This window comes from Pleurodeles waltl, chromosome 10 (genome assembly GCF_031143425.1).
Source record: "Pleurodeles waltl isolate 20211129_DDA chromosome 10, aPleWal1.hap1.20221129, whole genome shotgun sequence".
Lineage (NCBI taxonomy): Eukaryota > Metazoa > Chordata > Amphibia > Caudata > Salamandridae > Pleurodeles > Pleurodeles waltl.
This window is the reverse complement of record NC_090449.1, coordinates 1,063,876,619-1,063,898,615: the sequence shown is the minus strand read 5'-3', so window position 1 is coordinate 1,063,898,615 and position 21,997 is coordinate 1,063,876,619. Positions and strand designations below refer to the sequence as shown.

Here is a 21,997-nt window from a genome sequence, read left to right as displayed (position 1 = left end):
CTCTTTGGGCTTTCAACCACGCCCATGTCACGTCAGTCACTTTCATAGGTTCTTGGGCTTACCTTTTGAAATCCACTTGCTTTCATTTGTGAAAGGCATGCATACGTCATGCCCTTTCCGGTGTTTAGCCCGCCTACACAGCACCAGTAGAGTACCAAAAACATACGAGGCTCGATGTTTTCAGCCTGGAGTCCGGACTACTTTATCTGTTTATTTTCCACGCAGCGCGATTGCGATACATTTTACATAACGCGATCATGCTGCATTTTTTTTTCTTTTAATTTGTGTGGCACCAAAAGTCAGGTTAGGAGTTTACAACGCTACTAGCTCTAACTCGAGCAAATGCGCGACGCGTGGCATTGAACATGCTTGTTACACTTGTTAACCCTGTCTGGGCAAAGTTTGCACCTCATTAATACCAGTTAAACACTCACACATAGCAATTAGCAAGAGAAGAGTGATCAGCCAACCTTTGCAAAAGGCCTTCCGCTGCGCAGCAACACGTCACTGCATTTTAGTAACTTTTGAACTGTTTGAGCTACAAACATATTTTTGGGTAAAATCTGCAGATCATGAAGCAGATGATGCAGTATGTGGCAAATGAATGAGGTTAAAAATTATGGGCCTGATTACAACTTTGGAGGAGGTGTTAATCCGTCCCAAAAGTGATGGATATACCACCCGCCGTATTACGAGTCCATTATATCCTATGGAACTCGTAATACGGCTGGTGGTATATCCGTCACATTTGGGACAGATTAACACCTCCTCCAAAGTTGTAATCAGGCCCTATGTGCCAAACACTGCAGCAGCACAATTATTTATTTCCTGGCCCATGTTATATCCCAACCACATCAGTACAAAATCTCCCCTGAAGCCTAGAGCATCGCTGAACTCCAAAGAGCCCAGAATCCACTCACTCGGATCATTTTTGGATTACTTTGTTGTGACCCCTCGCCGCGCACTGACTATCATTTAATGAATGATTCCAATTTAGACCAGAGTGCCTATTGCAAAAGGTACTTCAGGGGAAGGCAAGCATGGTCCCTTCCAGACCTGCGGCCTCAAAACGTCACAGAAACACAGGGTCAGCTTTCCTGAGCAATGGTCAGTGCTGAAGGTTATGCACAGCAGGGGTTGGACACCCACAGTGTTGGGCACTGGCAGGACCCGTGGCCAACCTGGTCTGCACGTGGCCTTCAATGCCACGCACTCCACAGGGCCTGGTCAGCCCCCTGCTGCACACGGTGCCTTTACTTCCCCCCATTGTCCCTGGCCTTTGCCAGACCCTGTGGAAGCTGAGATTCCTGCACTGGGCTTAACTTGCTAACAGTTGGTCCAATGTTAAGCAGATTCATTAGCAGGGCCTATGTTATTAGCAAATTAACATTTTTTAAACCTCCCCTTTAACTGCGCCCTCCTTGACATATTTGCATGAAATCCAATTTGACAAGGCTGAGCTAAACGTGAAAATGATCTGCCAAATGTCCTGCAGATTTGTGATAAGGAACCGAAGTTAACAGCAAATCAAAGATTTTATCCTATCCTACAAGCTCCTCCAGGCTACCCTCCCCCGAACCCTGCAAACCCCTTACTCCCCCTTAATGCGGCATATTCCTGACCCCTGAAAAATGTAACTTCCCCTTAAATCTCCCCTTCTCTCAACCCTAAAACCCATTACTACGCCTTAAGAGTACCAACCCTGAACCTTTAACCCCTTACTAGTCCTTAATGCTACCCTTCCCGAAGTCCTAAAACCCCTTGCTACCGCTCAACGCTACACTTCCATGAACCCTAAAACATTTACAGCCCCTTAATGCTAGCTATCCATAAACCCTAAAAACACTTACCACCTGTTATAGCTACTCTCCGGTGAACCCCAAAAGCCTTTTACTACCCCTTAATGCTACTGGTCCCTGAACCTTAAAACCCTATGATCCCTTAATCCTACCCATTGATAAACCCTAAAAACCCCTGCAGCTACCCCTCCCTGAGCTCTAGTAACCCCATAGTACCCCTTAACAGCACTTCCCTTCCCTGTACCGGAAAATCTTACTAGCTCTGAACGCCGGCCGTTCCTGAACTCTAAAACCCCCTGAGTACTTCTTAACAGTACCCTTCCCTGAGCCCTAAGACGCTCACGCTACCACTCAACACTACTCCGCCCGAATCCTGAGAACCTCACACCCCTAAGGCGACTAATCCTTGACCCTACAAATGCGTTGCTACCCCTTAACACTACCCTTCACTGAACCCTAAACCCCCCACCACCTCTTAATACCACCTTTCCCTGACCCCTAAAAACACTTACTACCCATTAATGATACCTTTCCCTAACCCCAAAAAATCCTTACTATTTCTCAACGCTACCTATTCTGGAACCCTGAAATCTCTAACTGCACCTTGACACTACCTTTGTTGAACCCTAAAAAACCCTTAATAGCCCCTAATACTATGCATTCATAAGCCCTAAAACCCCTAAGATGCCTTAACACTACCCTTCACTGAGCCCTAAGACGCTCACGCTACCCCTGAACACTACTCTGCCCCGAATCCTGAAAACCTTACAACCCCTAATGCGACCAATCCTTGACCCTACAAGTGCCCTGCTACCCCTTACCCCTACCCTTCCCTGAGCCCTAAGACGCTCACGCTACCACTCAACACTACTCCGCCCGAATCCTGAGAACCTCACAACCCCTAAGGCGACCAATCCTTGACCCTACAATGTGCTGCTACCCCTTAACACTACCCTTCACTGATCCCTAAACCCCCACCACTTCTTAATATCACCAATCCTTGACCCTACAAGTGGGTGCTACCTCTTAATACCACCTTTCCCTGAACCCTAAAAACACTTACTACCCATTAATGATACCCTTCCCTAACCCCCCAAAAATCCTTACTGTTTCTCAACGCTACACATTCTGGAACCCTGAAATCCCTAACTGCACCTTGACACTACCTTTGTTGAACCCTAAAAAAAACCCTTACTAGCCCTTAATGCTATGCATTCATAAACCCTAAAACCCCTTGAGAAGCCTTACTCCTACCCTTCACTGAGCCCTAAGACGCTCACGCTACCACTCAACACTACTCTGCCCGAATCCTGAAAACCTTACAACCCCTAATGTGACCAATCCTTGACCCTATAAATGCGTTGCTACCCCTTAACACTACCCTTCCCTGATCCCCAAAATTCCTTACGATCCATTAACGCTAACCTTCCATGAACCCTAGAACCATTAGTATCCCTTAATACTATCCACACCCTGAAACACCGCTACTGCCCATTAAAGCGATCTTTCCCTGAATATGGAAAACTGTTTACTACATCTTAATGGTACTTAACCCGAAACATAAAAATGTCTTACTAACCTTGAGGCTACCCTTCCTCTAGCTTTAAAAAATCTTTCCTACCCCTTTACACGACATTTCCTGAACCCTAAAAACCCATTACCACCCCTTAACACTGCATTTCCCTGAGCACTCCAAACCCTTTACTACACCCTAATACTACCCATCCCTGAACTCTAAAAACCCCTTGCTGCCCCTTAACATAATCGGTCCTTGAACCTGTTAAACCCCTTCCTACACCTTAGCGCTACCCCTCCCTGATTTCTACAAATCCATGCTACTCCTTCACACTACCCACCCTTGAACCCCAAAAGCCCCTTACTAGCCCCTAGCTCAACCCTTCTCTGAAAATCCACAAACCCATAGTAGCCCTTAATGCTACCATCCGTGAACCACAGAGACTCGTACTCCCCTGTCTAGCGCTACCCATCCATGAACCATAACAATTCAGTACTACTCCTCATAGCTACCGTTGTCTGACGCCAAAAAGCCCTAACTACTCATGAATGGTACAATTCTCCAAATCTCCCTAGAGTCGGCCACCTTCCCTGAAGACCGGAAGCATGCCGAGATCCGCTCGCTCCTGAAGAAACCCACAGCCAACCGCACGGATCTCAAGGATTAGCGCTCTATCTTGCTGCTGCCTTTCCCAGCCAAGGCTGCCTATAAAGCAATCAACGCTCAGCTCCGCCAACACATCGAGGGCAACAACATCCTGGACATCTCCCAATCAGCACAGCACCGAGACCGCCCTGCTCGCCGCCACAGGTGACATCCGCTCTCTCCTCGACTGTGGCCAAACAGCAGCCCTCATCCTACTGCACCTATCGGACGCCTTTGACACAGTGCTCCACCGCACCCTATGCACCAGACTCCACGCAGCAGGCATATGCGGCAAGGCCCTTCCATGGATACACTCATTCCTGACAGGCAGAACGCAGAGTAAGATTCCTATCACACCAGTCAGAACCCACAGAGATCAGCTGTGGAGTAACCCAAGGATCCTCGTTGAGTCCCAGACTGTTCAAAGTCTACATGGCCCACTCGCCCCAATCGTCAGAAATTACGGATTGCACATCGTCTCCTACGCCGATGACACCCAGATGATCATCTCCCTGACCGAAAACCCCACAACGTCCAAGATGGGATGGAAGCAGTTGCCGCCTGGATGAAAGAAAGCTGCCTTAAGCTAAACCCTGACAAGACCGAGATCCTCATCCTGGGAATCTCCTCCTCAGCCTGGGACGACTCCTGGTGGCCCTCCACAATTGGCAGCCCCCCCCACTCTTACAGGCCACGCACACAACCTTGGTGTCATACTTGACTCATCACTTGCCATGACAAGACAAGTCAACTCCGTCACCTCTACCTATTTCCACACCCTCTGACTCCCCGGGAAGATCTTCAGATGGATCCCAAGCGACTGCCACAAGACCATAACACACGCCCTAAACACAAGCAGACTTGACTATGGCAACACCCTCTATGCTGGGTCCACCAAGAAGAACCTGAGCAAGCTACAACAAATCCAGAACGCCTCCTCCAGAATCATCCTGACCATCCCCGCCAAGTGCACATCACAGGACACCTGAGAGACCTCCACTGGCTCCCAGTCGAAAAAAGAGGATCAACTTCAAACTCCTCAGACATGCCTACTGAGCCCTCCACAATGCCTACAGAGCCCTCCACAACAGCCCTTCCCTTCCAGACCTCTCTGCTCATCCCAGCAGTCGCTCACCACTGTACCCCGAGGAAGATATTTCACCTACCTTGTGGCAAAATGCTGGAACACCTTGCCTCTCCACCTCAGGCAGTCTCCATGGCTATTCAGTTCAGGAAGGACCTTAAGACCTGGCTCTTCGACTGAATGAGGACCTACCCCACAGCGCCTAGAGCCCTACGGGTGAGTAGCGCACTTTAAAAATGCAAATTGAATTGAATTAATGTTACCTTTTCCTGAACTCTACAGACTCTTTCCTACTCATTAACGCTCAGTCAGGGCCACTGCAGACTGAAAGCAGGAGGAGCCTAAGGGTGAAATACTGGGAGGAATTTGGAATCAAATGACTGATTCCCCTGGTAACTTCTTATTTCTAAGCCGACTCTCAGGGTCCGGCTTGAGATTCCTATTACCCCCTCCCTGCAGGTATCACTGCCCCCGGTACAGGAAACTGTGGGGAGGGGGTTACCCGGTGATATTAGAGATGTCGTTATGAGGCCCTTCGTGGTGTCCAGCAACACAGAAAAGTTTACCTTTTTAAAGAGTTAGAAGAATGTTTTTAGGGCATCAGTGGAAGGTCTTTCAGGACAGTATTCTGCTGTTTATGCACAGTGGTGCTGTGCTGCAGTAGCATTTGGGAGAAATTGAAACTGCTCCACTGATAGAGTAATTTATAGAATGTCAGATGGTTTGCTGTTGTGTCACAATTCCGAATACCGTTACCATAACCAGTTATTATGACATTACTGAAAATTTAGAGTAAATATGCAAGCATTGTTTACAGTCATGTCTCGCTGCACAGTGAAGGGGTGGGGCGGCGCGTGGCGGGGGACAACAAAATAGCCATTCATTATTTTTTTTAACTTACCTGCCTTGCTGCCGGACCTCTCCTCTTTCCTGGTCACTGGAGGTACAGGCTCCCAGCCTTCCCTGCAGCCAATCCTAACGCTGCATGAAAGCAGCATTAGGATTGGATGGAGCGCCCAGCCAGGGCGCTCCCAGGCAGACTGGGAGCCTGTGCAGGCTCTTGCAAGCCCAGCAATCCAGCAGTGGGTTGGACAGAGCCCAGTGCGCATGTGTGTTTGGCCAGCCCGAGACGGCCGGCCAAACACACATGCACACTGAGGGGGAGTGCTATGCACTCCCCAATTGTCCCTGTCAGCCCCCATGGCCTCGCCCCTTTAACAATAAAACGACAATGAACACAGTTTGTTATCATTTTATTGTTAAAGGTTTGCAGTGGCTGCTGTTTGCCGGGAGCTTCGCTGATTGTTTATTTTCTCTGTCTGCAACTATTGGTGTAAAATGCAGCACTTTTCTCATAGGGCAAACATAGTGTTAAGTGCACTGAAACCACTTTCCACACATTTCACCACATTTTTTTTACAACATCCCACATATTCTAAATTCCTCCTACAGTAAAGTGTCTATGAATGACAAAATAGGCCAATTATTAGTACACGACTATTCAAAATTCTTCACAAAAAAGTGAGGTAAACTTACTTTTAAGATCTGGCTTGGCAGTACAGCTATCTGGATGACATATGCTTACCAATTGTTTAAAATCTGCAAAGAGTGGGCTTTGTCTCCACCCAGAAGAGTATTTCTCTCTCACATGTTGCTATCAGCCGGTGATGTTTTATTCCACCTTCCAAGAAGTTCTTGAATTAGAATGTTATAGGGAACAGTCTAATCTGACAAATAAACCCAAAGCTCTTAGACTGGCTTGCTGCAACTTAAGACAAGTGTTGCAGCAATTACAGGGTGCAATTACCAGGACTCAAGCCTAAAGTTTTGATTAAAACACTGAAAAAAGCTATAGGGGGAGGGAGGTAGCATCCCCTGGCACCCTGTCTCAGATAAGAGGGCCCCGAGGGGATCCCCCTTCAGTTCAAATAAAAAAACAACCCACATTTGCTGCAGGATTTGTGGACCCTCTGGGAGGGTTTGTGGCAACCAGACCAGTCCCCACTAAGGTCAGTGAACCCCAAGACAGGATCTGCAATTCTTTAATGATTCTTTGAAAAAAGGTCAAGCCACCCGTGCAGTACTGGTTGGCTGCCAGTAGTGAGTTCGGTGAAGGGTCTGGCCAAAAGCCAGGTCCTCCTGCCAACCCTGCTGCACACAGATGAAGGGTTGATTTGATCTGAATATTTGTAAAGTGCGAACAAATACCCTGGGTAGCTTGGTGCTAAGGGTGGGCACAACAAGGGTTGGTTGGTGGCAGCAGGTTTGGTGCAGGTTGAGGCCGTAAACCAGAACCTACAGTCATCTTCTGCTCAGAGCTAAAGCCCATGCACATTGGGTTCGATCACCATGGCTGTCTGAGTGCAGGGAAATGTTAAATGTGGTATAAGATTTAAAAAAAATCATTCCAAAAACACATTTATAGTTAGCTTTGGTTATAACATCTTAAAGCAGGTTAATATAGATCTCAGAACTTCACTGAAAAAATACAGTTTCAGTGAAGTTATGGTTACAAAACAAGTTATGGTTACAAAACAAAACGTAGAAACCTCTTACATTCACCAGTTATGATAGGTAAAATAACCATTGCTTGTGGCTATCTTATAAATTGCTTATAACCTCACATATGACATCACGCATGACATGTTAAATGACATCACTCATGATATATCATTGATGACAGCTGAAATTACATCAGTGGTGATGTAACTGATGACATTGTTGATAACATCTTCTACTGTAATGCCATTGACATTAAACAATAAATCAGTAATAAACAACAGGCAAAAACGCTTTCTGGTCCAATGATGTACGCTTATTTATTGTAACAAATCCACATAGGATCCGGGGATTAATATTACGGCTATCTCTAAAATTTAACACCTGTGTGCCCTGACCAGAACACTTTTAAAACACTAATTTCTTTAAAACTACTAAATACATATGCATCAAATCAACAAAAGACAATTAATTGTGTAAAGCTCTACTTTTATGCCATGTTTAGTGTATTTCCATTCAGCCATTTTGTCGGAAAAAAAAGAGGAAAAATTACGATGGATGTTACACTGGGAAATGTCACCCGACCACACAAAACTTACCATGAATAACCGTATAGAAAACATTCAGTGATATAAGTACTTAAATCACATCCTTGAAATGTTCTGGGTGAATGAAAATGCAAAAGTCAGTTTTTGAGGATCACATCCTACCATACCCATATTTTTAAATATTCCTAAATATTTACCCAGTTCACGTGGGTGCCTCTTTATTATAGGTACAAACTCTCTACTGGAAGCTCTCCGCGCTTGTTGATGTAAATATAGCAGGAGGTAGCGTTACACAATACCTCTCATCTAAAAGATATGGGTGACTTCTTTTTAGAAACTTGCTAAACTAACACGGGCAGGGTTTGGAGTAGGGCTATGCTGCTTGGACGCTGGTAGTTTATATAACAAGATTCCTCATAGACAAAGGAAAGGAGGTAGGAAGTGGATGCAACTTAGACAGCCTATGAATAGGGTAAAGTTAAATTACTTACCTTTTAGTTATTTGATTCTGAGTAAAAAGGTGGGAACAGCAATGGGTTCAAGCATGGCTCCCAAGCAGGCCAATATTTTAATGGCATATTTGGAGTAATAACCGATTCCACTCAGTAGGAGCACGGCTGCTTGTAACTAGAAGTGGGAGAGGTGCACTAACGAGAGTTGTCTTCTTTGGTCAGACACAGAGAGAAAATTTTAAAGGTGGTTTAACACGAGTAATTTAATGATAAATCATGTAATGGACCAGCATGACTTGCAGGCGCCCTTTCTCGTTCTCAGGTAGAGTTTAGAGAAAGGGTTGTCAAGACAGGCATTTATCAAAAAGCAACAATTCCAACAATATTTTTCTGAGTGATCATTTTTAAGAGAAGGTTGAAGTTTACAGTTTAGGCAACTGCTGAGAAATTGCAGGAGTGTTCCAAATAATCAGAAATATGAAAACAGAGCACAAGAAATGATTAACAGATTCAAACAGAGAGGGATATTGTGAGCAGGTATAGCCATCCCCTAAACAGTGGACAATTTACAACAGCAGAGATAACCTATTTCTGCCAGAGAGAAAACCATGATATACGTCCAGTGTTTCTTAAATCCAAGGATTACTTGTGTCATGAAGAAATACTTTGGGTTGCCTCAAGATATGAAAGCACAAGCTTAGCTTAATATTGATTGGGTTGGTTATTTTCACCTGTGCTTAAATCCCTGTTTATGCATAGGTTTGATTTATGAGTTGGAAGGTATTAAAAGCATCCAATAATTATCAGATGCGTTAAATACTTCAACCTTTGTTAAATGTCAAACCTGCCAAAATTTAGCAGGGGAAAAGCATACGGTATTACCCATATCATGCACTTTTTGATGTGTTAAACACCAAAGTCCTCATGTTATTCCCCACAAAATTGTCTTAGGTGCTATTTATCGCACTCAATTAATAACGCACCCATTGGCATGCCAGTGCCATAAATAGCACCTATATTCATCATACAGCCCTTGGCGTGAATGACCTCTATTTTCTTTCATGACGAGTGGTGATGTATAAGATTGCTTAGCACATGCAGACATCACATGAAAGACTGGCACACAAGCGAATTCGAGTTAACCAGAGAATAGTTCTTCCTCCACTTTAAATGTACCCAGTGTAATTTCAGTAATTGAAGGTGGATGCATATTGTGCAATCACTCCACACTATCACTTCCCTGTAAGGTGGCACTGAAGTGATCCCTCACATTCCTACCAGCCCCCTCTCTGTACTACAGCTAACAGACACCCAGTGGTGATGGGGGTAAGCTTCATGAATGTTCATGTTTCCCCCAGTGTGTGGGCCGGGGGAGAGAGGGTGAGTCATTCTCTTTGCTTCGTGTGTGTACCCTGGGTGGAGGGGTCAATTAAATCCTGGTTCACTGTGTGGACCCTGGGGTGGAGGACTGATTCTTACTCTTCACTCAGTGTGTGGTTCCAGGGGGGTTACACGTCGTCTTTTCTCATTGTGTGGTTTCAGGGGGGTCACTCGTCGTCTTGTCTCAGTGTATGGTTTGAGGGGGATTACTCATAGTCTTGTCTCAGTGTGTGGACCCGGGGAGGCGGTGGGAAGTTTCCACCTGTATTACACTCATGCTTTCCTCAGTGCGCAGGCACTGGGGTCTCAGGGGCTCTGGCCCACCTTTTAAGATGTAATCCCATCTGCATCCTAAGGCCCGTTCCCTCTATACTTAGCCCTGGAGCACTCCCTACATACCAGACCTGTATAAATAATACAACAGGATACCATAAAAGGCCATTACATCGGAATGCGATTTTTTCTCGTGTGGCCTGGCCTCAGCTTGGCCCCAGGCTCCTGGTAGAGCTCGTGTGAAGGAAACAGTTGTCCTCACAATACTATAGGAGTGTTTACATAATAGTGCCCACACCACAAACTAAACTATTGTCTGGTGCTTTAAGTGAAAGATGCCATAATCAACCTACACTTGCTTCATTCTCACTCTTTGACTTCTGCAGAGCATAAACCTACTGGTCTATCTTAATGAGAATGAAACCCATGCCTTCAGACTTCCACACACACCTTTGCAACAGGCCCATTAACCAGCTGGCTATAGGACCATACTATGAAAACTTAAATACCATGGCACAAAAACATTGCCACCAGAATATTGAGCATAGAAATATTGGGAAGCTGTGTGTATAGGTAAATACATAATTGCTGTATTTAACTCCCTGTAAATGTACGTTGACAATATACATATACAGAGCTTCAGATGTGAATTTAAGAATAGCACATCCTTACATACCTATGTATATTTACCTTCACAATATTTTGGTAGTCGATATTCTAGCTATGATATTTTTTTATTGCAACATGCTCTATTTTCTGGCCAGCCAACCAACCAGCTGAGTTATTGCTGGAACTAGGCCTGATACCTGGCAGTTCTCATGCAAAGGTCTGCAGCAGACACCTTAACCCACTCAGCTATCTTAACATATTGAAACCCATGAGCTGCAATTCAAACACAGTTTCTTTCAGCTTTGCTTCTTTCTCAAAATCCCACTGATTTTATTTGTTCATGTTTTATAAAACACACGGGTCTTCTTTCCAGGGGAATCTAGAAGACATAAATAGGCCTACGGAGTGGTGCATAGGAGGTAATCAACCATCCACTGTTCAAGCACATGCTAAGGAGACTTGGCCAAGGAGACGGTTAATCAGACCAAATAATTTCAGAATAGTTTGGTTTTGTGGAAATTCCCCATTCGGAGGTAGTTTGTGTCAGCTTTACAGTGGGGATTAAATGATTTTAAAAGTTTAGGTCTTTCTACTCCATGGGACCAACATTCATGTATGAGTCAATTGTGGGATCCGAGGCATTTAGTGGAGCAGAGGTCCCTGCTTGGAATGGAGTCAGTGGCAGCTTTAGGAGGTGGTGCGAAAGACATTTACTCCCATGATCCTGGTGGATAATGCAGAATTAGCTTGTTGCGCCAGCAGACGCTCAAGAAGTATCCCGTCAGCATGTCTGTCGGCAGAAGATTAAGGATCCTGTCAGAAGAAGGTTACGAAGGATCCTATCAACTGTTGAGTCAACAGAAGGTTAAGGTTCCTATCATCTATTGGGTCAACAGAACATTAAAGATCTTACCTACTGTTGAGTCAGCAGAAGGTTTAGGATCCTATCTACTTTTGGGTCAGCAGAAGGTTAAGGATCATATCTACTGTTGGGTCATCAGACGGTTAAGGATCCTATCTACTCTTGGGCCATCAGAAGGTTTAGGATCCGATCAACTGTTGGGTCAGCCGAAGGTTAGCGATCCTACCTACTGTTGGGTCAGCAGAAGATTAGGAAGGATCATATCTACTGTTGGGCCATCAGAAGGTTAAGGATCCTACCTACTGTTGGGTCAGCAGAAGGTTAAGGATCAAGTCAGTGTGTTGCGCCAGCAGGCGTGCAAGAAGAATCCTATTGGCTTGTTGGGCCGTCAGGTGTGCAAGAAGGATCCTATTGGCTTGTTGGGCCAGAAAGTGCTCAAGAAGGATCCTAATGGCTTGTTGGGCCAACAGACGTACAAGAAGGATCCTATTGGCTTGTTGGTCAGCAGGTGCTCAAGAAGGATCCTATTGGCGTGTTGGGTCAGCAGGTGCCTAAGAAGGATCCTGTCAGCGTGTTGGGTCAGCAGGCGCTCAAGAAGGATCCTGTCAGCGTGTTGGGTCAGCAGGCGCTCAAGAAGGATCCTGTCAGCGTGTTGGGTCAGAAGGTGCTCAAGAAGGATCCTGTCGGCATGTTGGGTCAGCAGGCGCTCAAGAAGGATCCTGTCGGCATGTTAGGCCTCCAGGAGCTTCTTGAGAAGTTACTCTCCTATATTGTCCAAGGAGAGATTTGTCCCTCTCGAAACTGAATCCTGTTGAAGATCACACAGCAGGTCATTCCATCCCACGTGTTCTTGAGTCCTACCGTAACCTCTCCTTCAAAGATCTCCTCACGATGTCTCAGGTTGGATACTGGAAGTTGTTCAGCACATAAGAGGGTCAGTAGCGGGTTTCTTAGGGGACAGGAAGTCTGCAGTTTAGCGCAGATCTCTGCAGCAGGCGCAGAGCCCAAAGAGCTATCTTGTAGCTCTGCAGACGCCTCTGAGGCCAGTCCCAGAAGGGATGTGCCTGCGGCAGTACTAACAGAGAACATGCTGTCTGGAATGGTGTGATATCCTGGCTGCCCACTAAGGCTGAAAATGGATTTCCACTCAGATATCCTGTGGTTTTCAAATTAAATGGCGCGACGTGATAATCTCACAACTGTCGTTCACAGGAACAAATCTGGTGCAAGACAGGGGGCGCGGAGGGATACAACAACAAGTGCAAAGTGTCCCCAGATAGTGCACGTGCAGACAGGGCGTGAACAGGGTACTAGGGAGTGTGACGGAGGGTTACGTAAAAACACAAGGCCAGCCTACTACCTAGAAAGGGCCAATATGTAATTGTATATATATAGCGCTTACTATCCCTGACGAGATGTTGAAGCACTTTTCGGCGAGTAGAGCGCTGCTCTGAGACCCAAGGAGGATTAGTGGTGGATTAGTATAGGGAAATAGGAGCTAATTTGAGCAGTGGACATGTGAGTCCAGTTGAATAGGATAATGGGGGGATACAGGTGGGAAGAGTCTAGAAAGGGTTAGTTGGGGTATCACAGCATTAAGAGGAGGTTTGGGATGAATGAACGGAGAGATGGAGGAGGGGAGAATCTGTAGAAAGGTATTAGGGAGATCACAGTAGTCAATCAATCAATCAATCAGGAATTTGTAAAGTGCACTACTCATCGCTGAGGGTCTCAAGGCGCTGAGGATGTGGTGGTGGGGTGCTGCTACTGCTCGAACAGCCAGGTCTTGAGAAGTTTCCTGAAGGTAAGGGGGTCTTTGGTCTGGCACAAATGGGTGGGAAGAGTGTTCCACGTTTTGGCAGCGAGGTGCGAGCATGATCTACCGCTGGTTGTAGTTCTGCGGACGCGTGGGACGGTTGCGAGGGTGAGGTTGGCGGAGCGGAGATGCCAGGTCGGGGTGTAGAAGGAGAGTCGTAAACAGAGGTTTGTGCTGAGCCAGGAGGGACAGAGGAGGGAAACGGTCTAGGAGGGTTACTTTGGAGATCAGAGGGGTAGAGTGAGGCTGGGGATGTCAGAGGATGGAAACAGAGGAAAGACTGAGGGAGGTCTAGGGTGAGACAGACGGATGGTGGCATCCTTCGTCCATTTCTGCTGCCTCTAAGGAGGAAAGAGACATGGCTGAGCCTCTAATTGGCAGACTTTGTAATCACAAGTCCTGGGGTCCAGTTTGGGTTCCCTAAAGTGAACAAACACTCGGGTCCCTGTGTAAATCACTTTATCTTCCACTGTATGAGGTCTAATTTTTTCCAAAAGTAAGGGGGCTGAGAGGGGTGATCGCGACTGCAGCTCGCCACAAAAAGGCACAACTTCCGTTTTATGTGGGTGTTCGCTCCTGCTATGTTTTGCTTTCACCTGCAGTGCCGAATAAAAGGTGCGTACTTTTAAGTCCAGTCATAGTTAAGGATGTTAAATTTCCTTCGCCAGATGTCAGTCTCCGGGCTGCCCTGTGCACTAATGCGTTTTGCTCGATCTGTGCCACCGGGGTGCGTGCACACAGGGGGGGGGGCAGGTGTTTGTCACACGCCTGTGGAAAGGAAGCGCCTATGGGTGCAACGAGCAGTCAGTGCAGACATCACTGCCTGTCCCGGGCGCGCATCTTCGAGAGACAGAGGCGCGTGCTGCTGGGGGGCTACGTGCCTTATCTTCTGCCAAAGTCTGAGCCCCTTCTGATGGTGTGAACACGAGTCCGGAAGGGAGTGGTGAAAACAGGTGCAAACAGGATAGGGGGGGGTCTGAGGCTGCGCCGGGATGGGGGCGGAAGCCCTCTCACTGGAATGGCCCCGCTCAGCTTTTAAATCAAATTTAGCCTGTACTTAGGGTGACCAGATTTTGAGGAGCAAAATCCGGGGCAGGTCAGACATAAAAGAAGGACTAAATACTTTACTCTCACTTTTATATGTGGCCTGTCCCCTTTTTTTGCGTAGCTTTGTGAATGCGCGCGCGCGCACACACACACTTACTTGACCACCCACCCTGCACCCCCCAACTCGCCCCACCCACCTCTCTGCCCCCCCACTCCATCTCTCTGCCCCCCACTCCATCTCTCTGCTAGGGAGCAGACAGGGGCCTTTGTCAGATAAATTACTTTAATTATTTCATACTTTGTTGGTGTTTTTGACTTATGCTTCCCTAGGTGATCTGGCCTTTGTCCCAAAAAGCGGGACATTTATTTAAAGATCTGACCTTTGTCCCAAAAACCGGGACATTTATTGAAAATTAAGAGAAGCGTCAGGACACCGGGACAGTCCTCTAAAAACCAGGACTGTCCGGGGAAATCTGGGACATCTGGTCACCCTACCTGTAGTTCTGATGTAAAGCCTTGCCAAGGGGGGGCTATGTGTTTTTTTGTTTGCAGTTTTCTATAGTGTGAACTCGACCCGAAGGTATTGTAGCTCTTACATGAGCACCGGTTGCATTACACAAGGACACATTCGTGGTTTCTAGGCACCGGGAGATTCAGTGATTTGTCCAGAATCACAAGATGTTGAGCCGGCGCCGAGACTCCTGCTTCCCCAGGTCCAAAGTCTGCAGCTCTGGCCCCAACACCACACCCTCTCCCTACCCTTTGTGTAAAAAAAGTGAACACACCCATTCAGCATATTTTACAGTTTTTTCCAGGGGTTCAAGAGATGCCCAGGCGAACGGAGATGGTGACGGCAGAAGGACAACCAGACCTGTCGACCTACTCCCTCTGCGCCCTCTGTTGGCACACAGACCCTGGCACCGTCCAGCATTACCCATGTCTACTCTCTGCTAAAATAAAGTTATGCATTGATATTAATAGCAGCCCAGCCAGACGCGTCCAACCGCCCTTAACCCGAGTGAGGCCGCACCCGAGGCCTCCATTTCTGTCTCCACCAGGGTCTGGGGAGCCCTCCCCCACAATGCTGGCATGTTCTCCTTTGTTCTGAATGGTGCTCAAGCCACAGCGCCTCGAAGCTGCACACTATACAAACCTGGGCCCTATTCCACACTGGGCGCACTCTCTCTGTTTGTACCGCGGCCACCTTGAAACAGGTGCGCAGAGCACATACAGAGAACGTGCACCCTATAGCGCTGGATGCGCTGCCCCCAGGGCAGCCGCGAACTGGCGTTGCCCTGGGCACAGGACATTCAAGTGGAAAACTGAGCGGCTTTGAACAGCCCCTCTGTGCTTCACTGGGCAAATGGCAACCCGCCTGCACTTTTAAGGGGGATTAGAGATCCCCTTACAGGGCAGTGAGTTATAATATGGCCCCTGGGGCACGCTGCACATCTAAAGGTACGGCACGTTTCACACCTGATGGCATCCTGCACACCTGAGGGCGTGCGGTAAACCTGAGGGCACGCTGCCATTTGAGGGCACATATTTTTATATACATATATATATATATATATATATATATATATATATATATATATATATATATATATATATATATATATATATGAGCACGCTGTACATCTAAGAGTAGACTCCATACCTGGGGGCATGTTTTACAACTGATGGAATGCTGCACACCTGATGGCACATTTCACACCTGATGGCACACTGTAAACCTGAGGACACATTTCAACCCAGATGGCACACTGCACACCTGGGGGCACGTTTCACACCTGAGGGCATGCTGTAAACCTGAGGACACACTTCACACCCGATGGCACACTGCACACCTGGGGGCACGTTTCACACCTGAGGGCATGCTGTAAACCTGAGGGCACGCTGCCATTTGAGGGCACGGTGCCATTTGAGGGCACACTATATACATATATGAGAGCACGCTGTACATCTAAGGATATGCTGCACACCTGAATGCACATTTCACACCCGATGGCACACTGCACACCTGGGGGCACGTTTCACACCTGAGGGCATGCTGTAAACCTCAGGGCACACTGCCATTTGTGGGCACGCTGCCATTTGAGAGCACACTATATACATATATGAGAGCACGCTGTAAATCTAAGGATATGCTGCACACCTGGGTGCACGTTTCACACCTGATGGCACACTGCACACCTGAGGGCACGTTTCACACCTGAGGGCACACTGCACACCTGGGGGCACGTTTCACACCTGATGGCATGCTGCACACCTGAGGGTACACTGCCATTTAAGGGCACACTATATATATATGAGGGCACGCTGTACGTCTAAGGATATGCTGCAAACCTGGGAGCACGTTTCATACCTGATGGCACACTGCACACCTGAGGGCACGTTTCACACCTGATGGCACGCTGTAAACTTGAGGGCACCTTTCACACCTAAAGGCATGCTGCATACCTGATGGCACGCTGTACACCAGAGAGCACGCTGCACACCTGAGGGCACCCTATACACCTAAGGGCTCGTTGCACACCAGGCGGCACGCTGCACATCTGAGGGTACACTGTATACCTGAGGGCAAGCTGTACATCTGATGGCACACTTCACACCTGAGGGCATGCTGCACACCTGAGGGTACACTGCATTTGAGGGCACACTATATATATATATGAGGGCACGCTGTACATCTAAGGATATGCTGCACACCTGGGGGCACGTCTCACACCTGATGGCACAGTGCACACCTGAGGGCACGTTTCACACCTGATGGCATGCTGTAAACTTGAGGGCACCTTTCACACCTAAAGGCATGCTGCATACCTGATGGCATGCTGCACACATGAGAGCAAGCTATACACCAGAGAGCACGCTATACACCAGAGAGCACGTTGCACAACCGAGGGTACACTGTACACCTGAGGGCACACTGCACAACTGAGGGCACGCTGTACACCTGAGAGCACGCTGTACACCTGAGAGCACGTTGCACAACCGAGGGTACACTGTACACCTGAGGGCACGCTGTACACATAGGACATTCACTGCAGGTGACTGGGTACACTGAAGTAAACACTAAGTAAACTTAAAGTGCACAGTGCGCACTGGAGACTCACTGCACACAAATCAGGGTGACACCTGGGCCACCCAGTCCACCCATGTATGTATGGTGCGTAGCTATCCACTGTGCAGCAGGCGCAGTGGCACCGGAGCCAGGGGTTGGAGGAGGCCACTGCAGTCCTACCATGCACAGATCCCACCAGTTGGCAGGGGGCTCAGTTCTCTCGCATAGATTAGCGCCATGACACCACCTCCTTGCACCCGCCTTACATGGTCTCCAGCTTTACCCACTACTTCTGGCTGCCCCTCGCCCCCTCCTCCAGAGCTGCGCTGCCACCCCAGCCCTCCCAGCCTCCTCACTCACCGGTGTCTAGCGCCGTGAAGTCCAGGAAGCGGTACTCGTAGGCCAGGTCGGTCTTGGTCTCCACCTGAGGCCTCTTCAGGGTGGAGTAGATGTTCCCGGGGCGGGGTGCCTCCTGCTTGGGGGGCTTGTTCAGCCGGCAGCCCATCTCGACAGCCTGAGCCTAGAAAGAGGGACAGAGAGTCAAAAACTGAAGGATAAACCCGCGATCTAGCGCCTAGCGACCAGCTTCGTGGCGCAACTACCGCAGGCCTCGCGGTTGGCACAGTATACTAAACAGTTCTGGTAGAGAATGAAATCCATACACACAGCATGTCCCGCCTCACTCCCGACAGCATCCATCACCCAGACACCCCCAACCCCACCGAAAAACACCCCCACTGACCAGTCCCTAACTACACGTTAACTACCTGCCTGTCCAGAGCGTCACGTCTCGATTCGAGGCGCGATATCACTCATTAGAGTCATCGGAGCCTCATTTATTCTGGGGACACTTTGTGCCTTGTGTGGGGCGACCCTAAGGCGACAATGAGATGCGCGTGCGGTGCCGGCAGATAGGGCCGAGGCGCCTCTGTTTATCCCTGTTTATGTGAGGAGGCACAGCGGGGATTCTAGGCGCTTACTGATGCTGCGAACTATACAGGGGTCCGATGTCTGTGTCTCGAGCCTTCTGCCCCTCGGTTGCAGGTTCTGATAGGTTATATATGTCGGTGCCCTACACCCGCTTCTGACTGTTTATTCAAATGGCGCCTCTTTGAATTAGTATTTATTTCATGAGTGTCTAATTTTTCCAGCTTTTAGGAGCTGTGCACGGACGGCTCGGGAAAGCACGCGTTCATTACAGGCAGGGCCAGTGGAATTATGCGATTGTGCGGCCGCGGGGTTTTCTCATTATTATAAATTTGCCTCATTTGCCACATAATCCACCACCTGCCGCATAATCTTCAGATTTTAATTAAAAAAATTGTTTCTCGCTCAAATGGTTCAAAAGTTTCAAAAAACACAGTGACACGTGTTGTGCGCCCTGGAAGGTCCTTTGAGAAGCTGGACTGATCGCATTTCTGTTGGTTATTGCTGCAGGCGGGTATTAAATTGGTACAAATGAGGTGCAACCAATACCCAGGCAGTGTTACAAACTTTGAAAGTGATGAAACAATGAAGTAATACTATTGCAAAATGTTCCGAATTAGGCTGCATAGTTTGCCTAAACTTGCAGCACAATTTACTCAACCCTGCCACATAATTTGACTCTCTCCTGCCGTATAATTCCAGTGGTCCTGATTATAGGCCCTAGAAAGCATCAAACCACAGTGCCTAGTTAGTCCGGCCATATTTCTACCAATTATAACAAGCAGAGGGCCTTATGCACAAACACTTTTTTCCCCATAGACACAGAATGGGTAAAACCCTTTGATACACCGAGACCCTAATTAAGACTGGGACGTCATTTGCGCATTAGTACAGATGCCATTTGCGCCCTCGGTGACATCCTCCATTGTGATTTACGCACCTCAGAGTGGGGGAGACAAGCACATGGCACGCCATAGGTCCCTTACAGGGGTGTTCTACCTCACTAGGGGTCAGATGTAGGTACGTTGCAAATTGCGAGTTGCAATGCAGAAAGGTGTCTCAGACACCTTCTGCGACTCGCAATGGGGTCGCAAAGACCCACCTCATTAATATTAATGAGGTGGGTCGCAGTTTGCGCCCCCATTGCGAGTATGGGCACTCACGGGGATGGTGGCCTGCTGGAGACAGCAGACCACCATGTCCGTGACTGCTTTTCAATAAAGCAGTTTTTTTTTTCCATCTGCAGCCCGTTTTCCTTAAAGGAAAACGAGCTGCACTTGGAAAAAAATACCGAAACCTTTTGTGTCGTTTTTTTTCAGAGCAAAAAAATATTTTTGTGTTCGTTCACAAAGGGGAAGGGGTCCCATGGGGACCACTTCCCGTTTGCGAATGAGTTACCATCCACTTCAAGTGGATGGTAACTGCGAGTTCATTTGCGACCGCTTTCGCGGTCGCAAATCAACTTGCATCGCGTTGCGAGTCGCAAATAGGAAGGGAAAACCCCTTCCTATTTGCGAGTCGGAAACGCATTTTGTGAGTCGGATCCGACTCGCAAAATGCGTTTCTGCATCGCGTAGAGGCTTTTGCGCCTCGCAAACAGCGTTTTTTGCCGTTTGCGAGGCGCAAAAGCCTTGCTACATCTGTCCCTAGGTGCACAATTTGCATTCATGATACAATCCCAGCTTGGGCACCCATGGGGGTTTGTGCACACATTGAGAGCAGGGTTCACCACTTTTAAAGATGCCCCCCTATCTCTCTGTACCCTAGCGGTCCCCAGTGGCATAACAAAACGTGAGGGGGGGCCTTCAAAGTACCTGGAGGGGGGCCCTTCCCCCCTGGACTCAGCCAGTGGCCTGCTGCCCGTGCATAGTGTACTGTGCTAAGGGAACCCCCTGGAGCACGCCCACCCCGCACCGCGGAAGCTGCGGGGGCCTACATTCTGCAGCACACATAGAAAAAGGAAAAACCTCCCAAGATTGTATTTTTGTGCAGGAAGGTGCCCCTTCCTGTGCAAAAGCAATCCTGCATGCAACGCAGGCACCCTTGCACAATGGTGCAAGGGTACTGTTAGCTCTAGGCTGCCGAAACGACACCAGCACGAAGGGAAAGGACAGGAATGCACCATGTGCCATGGATATGGCACTTTCGTGCCCTTTCCCTTTGACATAGGGCAGTGCAGGGAGGTGACTTGCTGCAATATCCTTCTCCAAACTCCCATAAATATGGGCCTAATTTCAAAGTAACACAGCCATCTCTTATCTTTCCCTCCTGTCTCTTTAGGACTGTGGAGACCAGCTGAGGTTTACAAGGGGTTCTGGATAACAATAAACTATTTAAATGGGTTTTATTAGGTTAATTACAAAAAGAAAATTATCATATGTAGCTATACTGAAAATCTGTCTTCTATGCGGCCTTCCCAGACCTACAGTGGATACCCCTGCTTTAAAATAACACATTACATAAAGTACTTTAAGTCTGCAGGGAAATGTAAGCATAGGCTAATGAAAATAAGAGGAAAAGAGAAGAAACTAATTCGGAGTGTAGAGGGAATACTCAGTGGCGTAACAAAGGTCCCCGCAGTCCACGCTGTGCAGGGGGGCTGAGCTCCTGGGGGCCTCAGCACAGAACACTGTGCACGTGCAGAAGGCCCCTGATTGAGTCCACAGTTAAGTGGGCCCCTCCAGGTACTCTGCAGGGGGGACCCCGAAGTTTTGTTACACCTCTGGAAATACTTCTTGGTTTTGTGCTGTAGCGCTTTACAACTATTCCATATAAATTATAGACTTAATGATATAAAAAGAATGGAGCCCTGGCAGCAATCAAGAAATCATTTCACAGACCATGCCAATGAGATAAAAACCTGCACCAAGGGGCATGTTTACAGTAAAGTGCACAGGGCAGCATAGCAAGGGACCATGCTGCCCGCGCCACAGGGTGAGGGCAGGAATGCACCGTATTTACAAAATACGTGCATTTCTGTCCTCTCCCCCTACCCTGGAGCCCTTTTGGCTGCCTGGTACCAACTGAGGCGCCCTTGCACCATCGTGCCAGGGGGCCTGCGTCTCATGCAGGATCTTTCTTGTGCAGGAACGGACACCTTCCTGCACAAAAACAATCCTGAGAGGCTTTTTACTTTTTCTATTTTGCAGCACACATAGAAAGGGGAAATCACGAGGAGAAATGGAGATATTTTTGCGTATTGCGACCCCCCTGGGAGGCGCACGGTTTTGACTCATCCCCAGGTTTACACGGCTTGGTAATTCTGGGAATGCATGAAAACCCGTGGGCGTTGCATGGGTAAATCCACCGCAACACCTATGGAACGTCCCCGACGCAGAGCAAGGCAATGCAGCGACATGCGCTGCCTTACACCATATCTACGAGGCCATGAAGAGCCACGCAAAGTGCGCAGCGTGTCCACGTAGAAATGAGTCTGCGCTGTGCGCCGCAGGAGCGTCAAAAAAAGTGATGCA

The 21,997-nt window shown here is 48.0% G+C and overlaps 1 protein-coding gene across 2 annotated transcripts in view; it reads right to left on the bottom strand.

Moving 5' to 3' along the window:
- RFTN1 (raftlin, lipid raft linker 1) overlaps window positions 1–21,997 on the bottom strand; it is a 282,797-nt gene that overhangs the window by 207,325 nt on the left and 53,475 nt on the right. For both annotated transcript variants that reach the window (XM_069212084.1, XM_069212085.1), the window contains exon 2: window positions 17,958–18,117. In XM_069212084.1, the coding sequence (XP_069068185.1) occupies window positions 17,958–18,117 (160 nt within the window). The remainder of the gene's footprint in view (window positions 1–17,957; window positions 18,118–21,997) is intronic.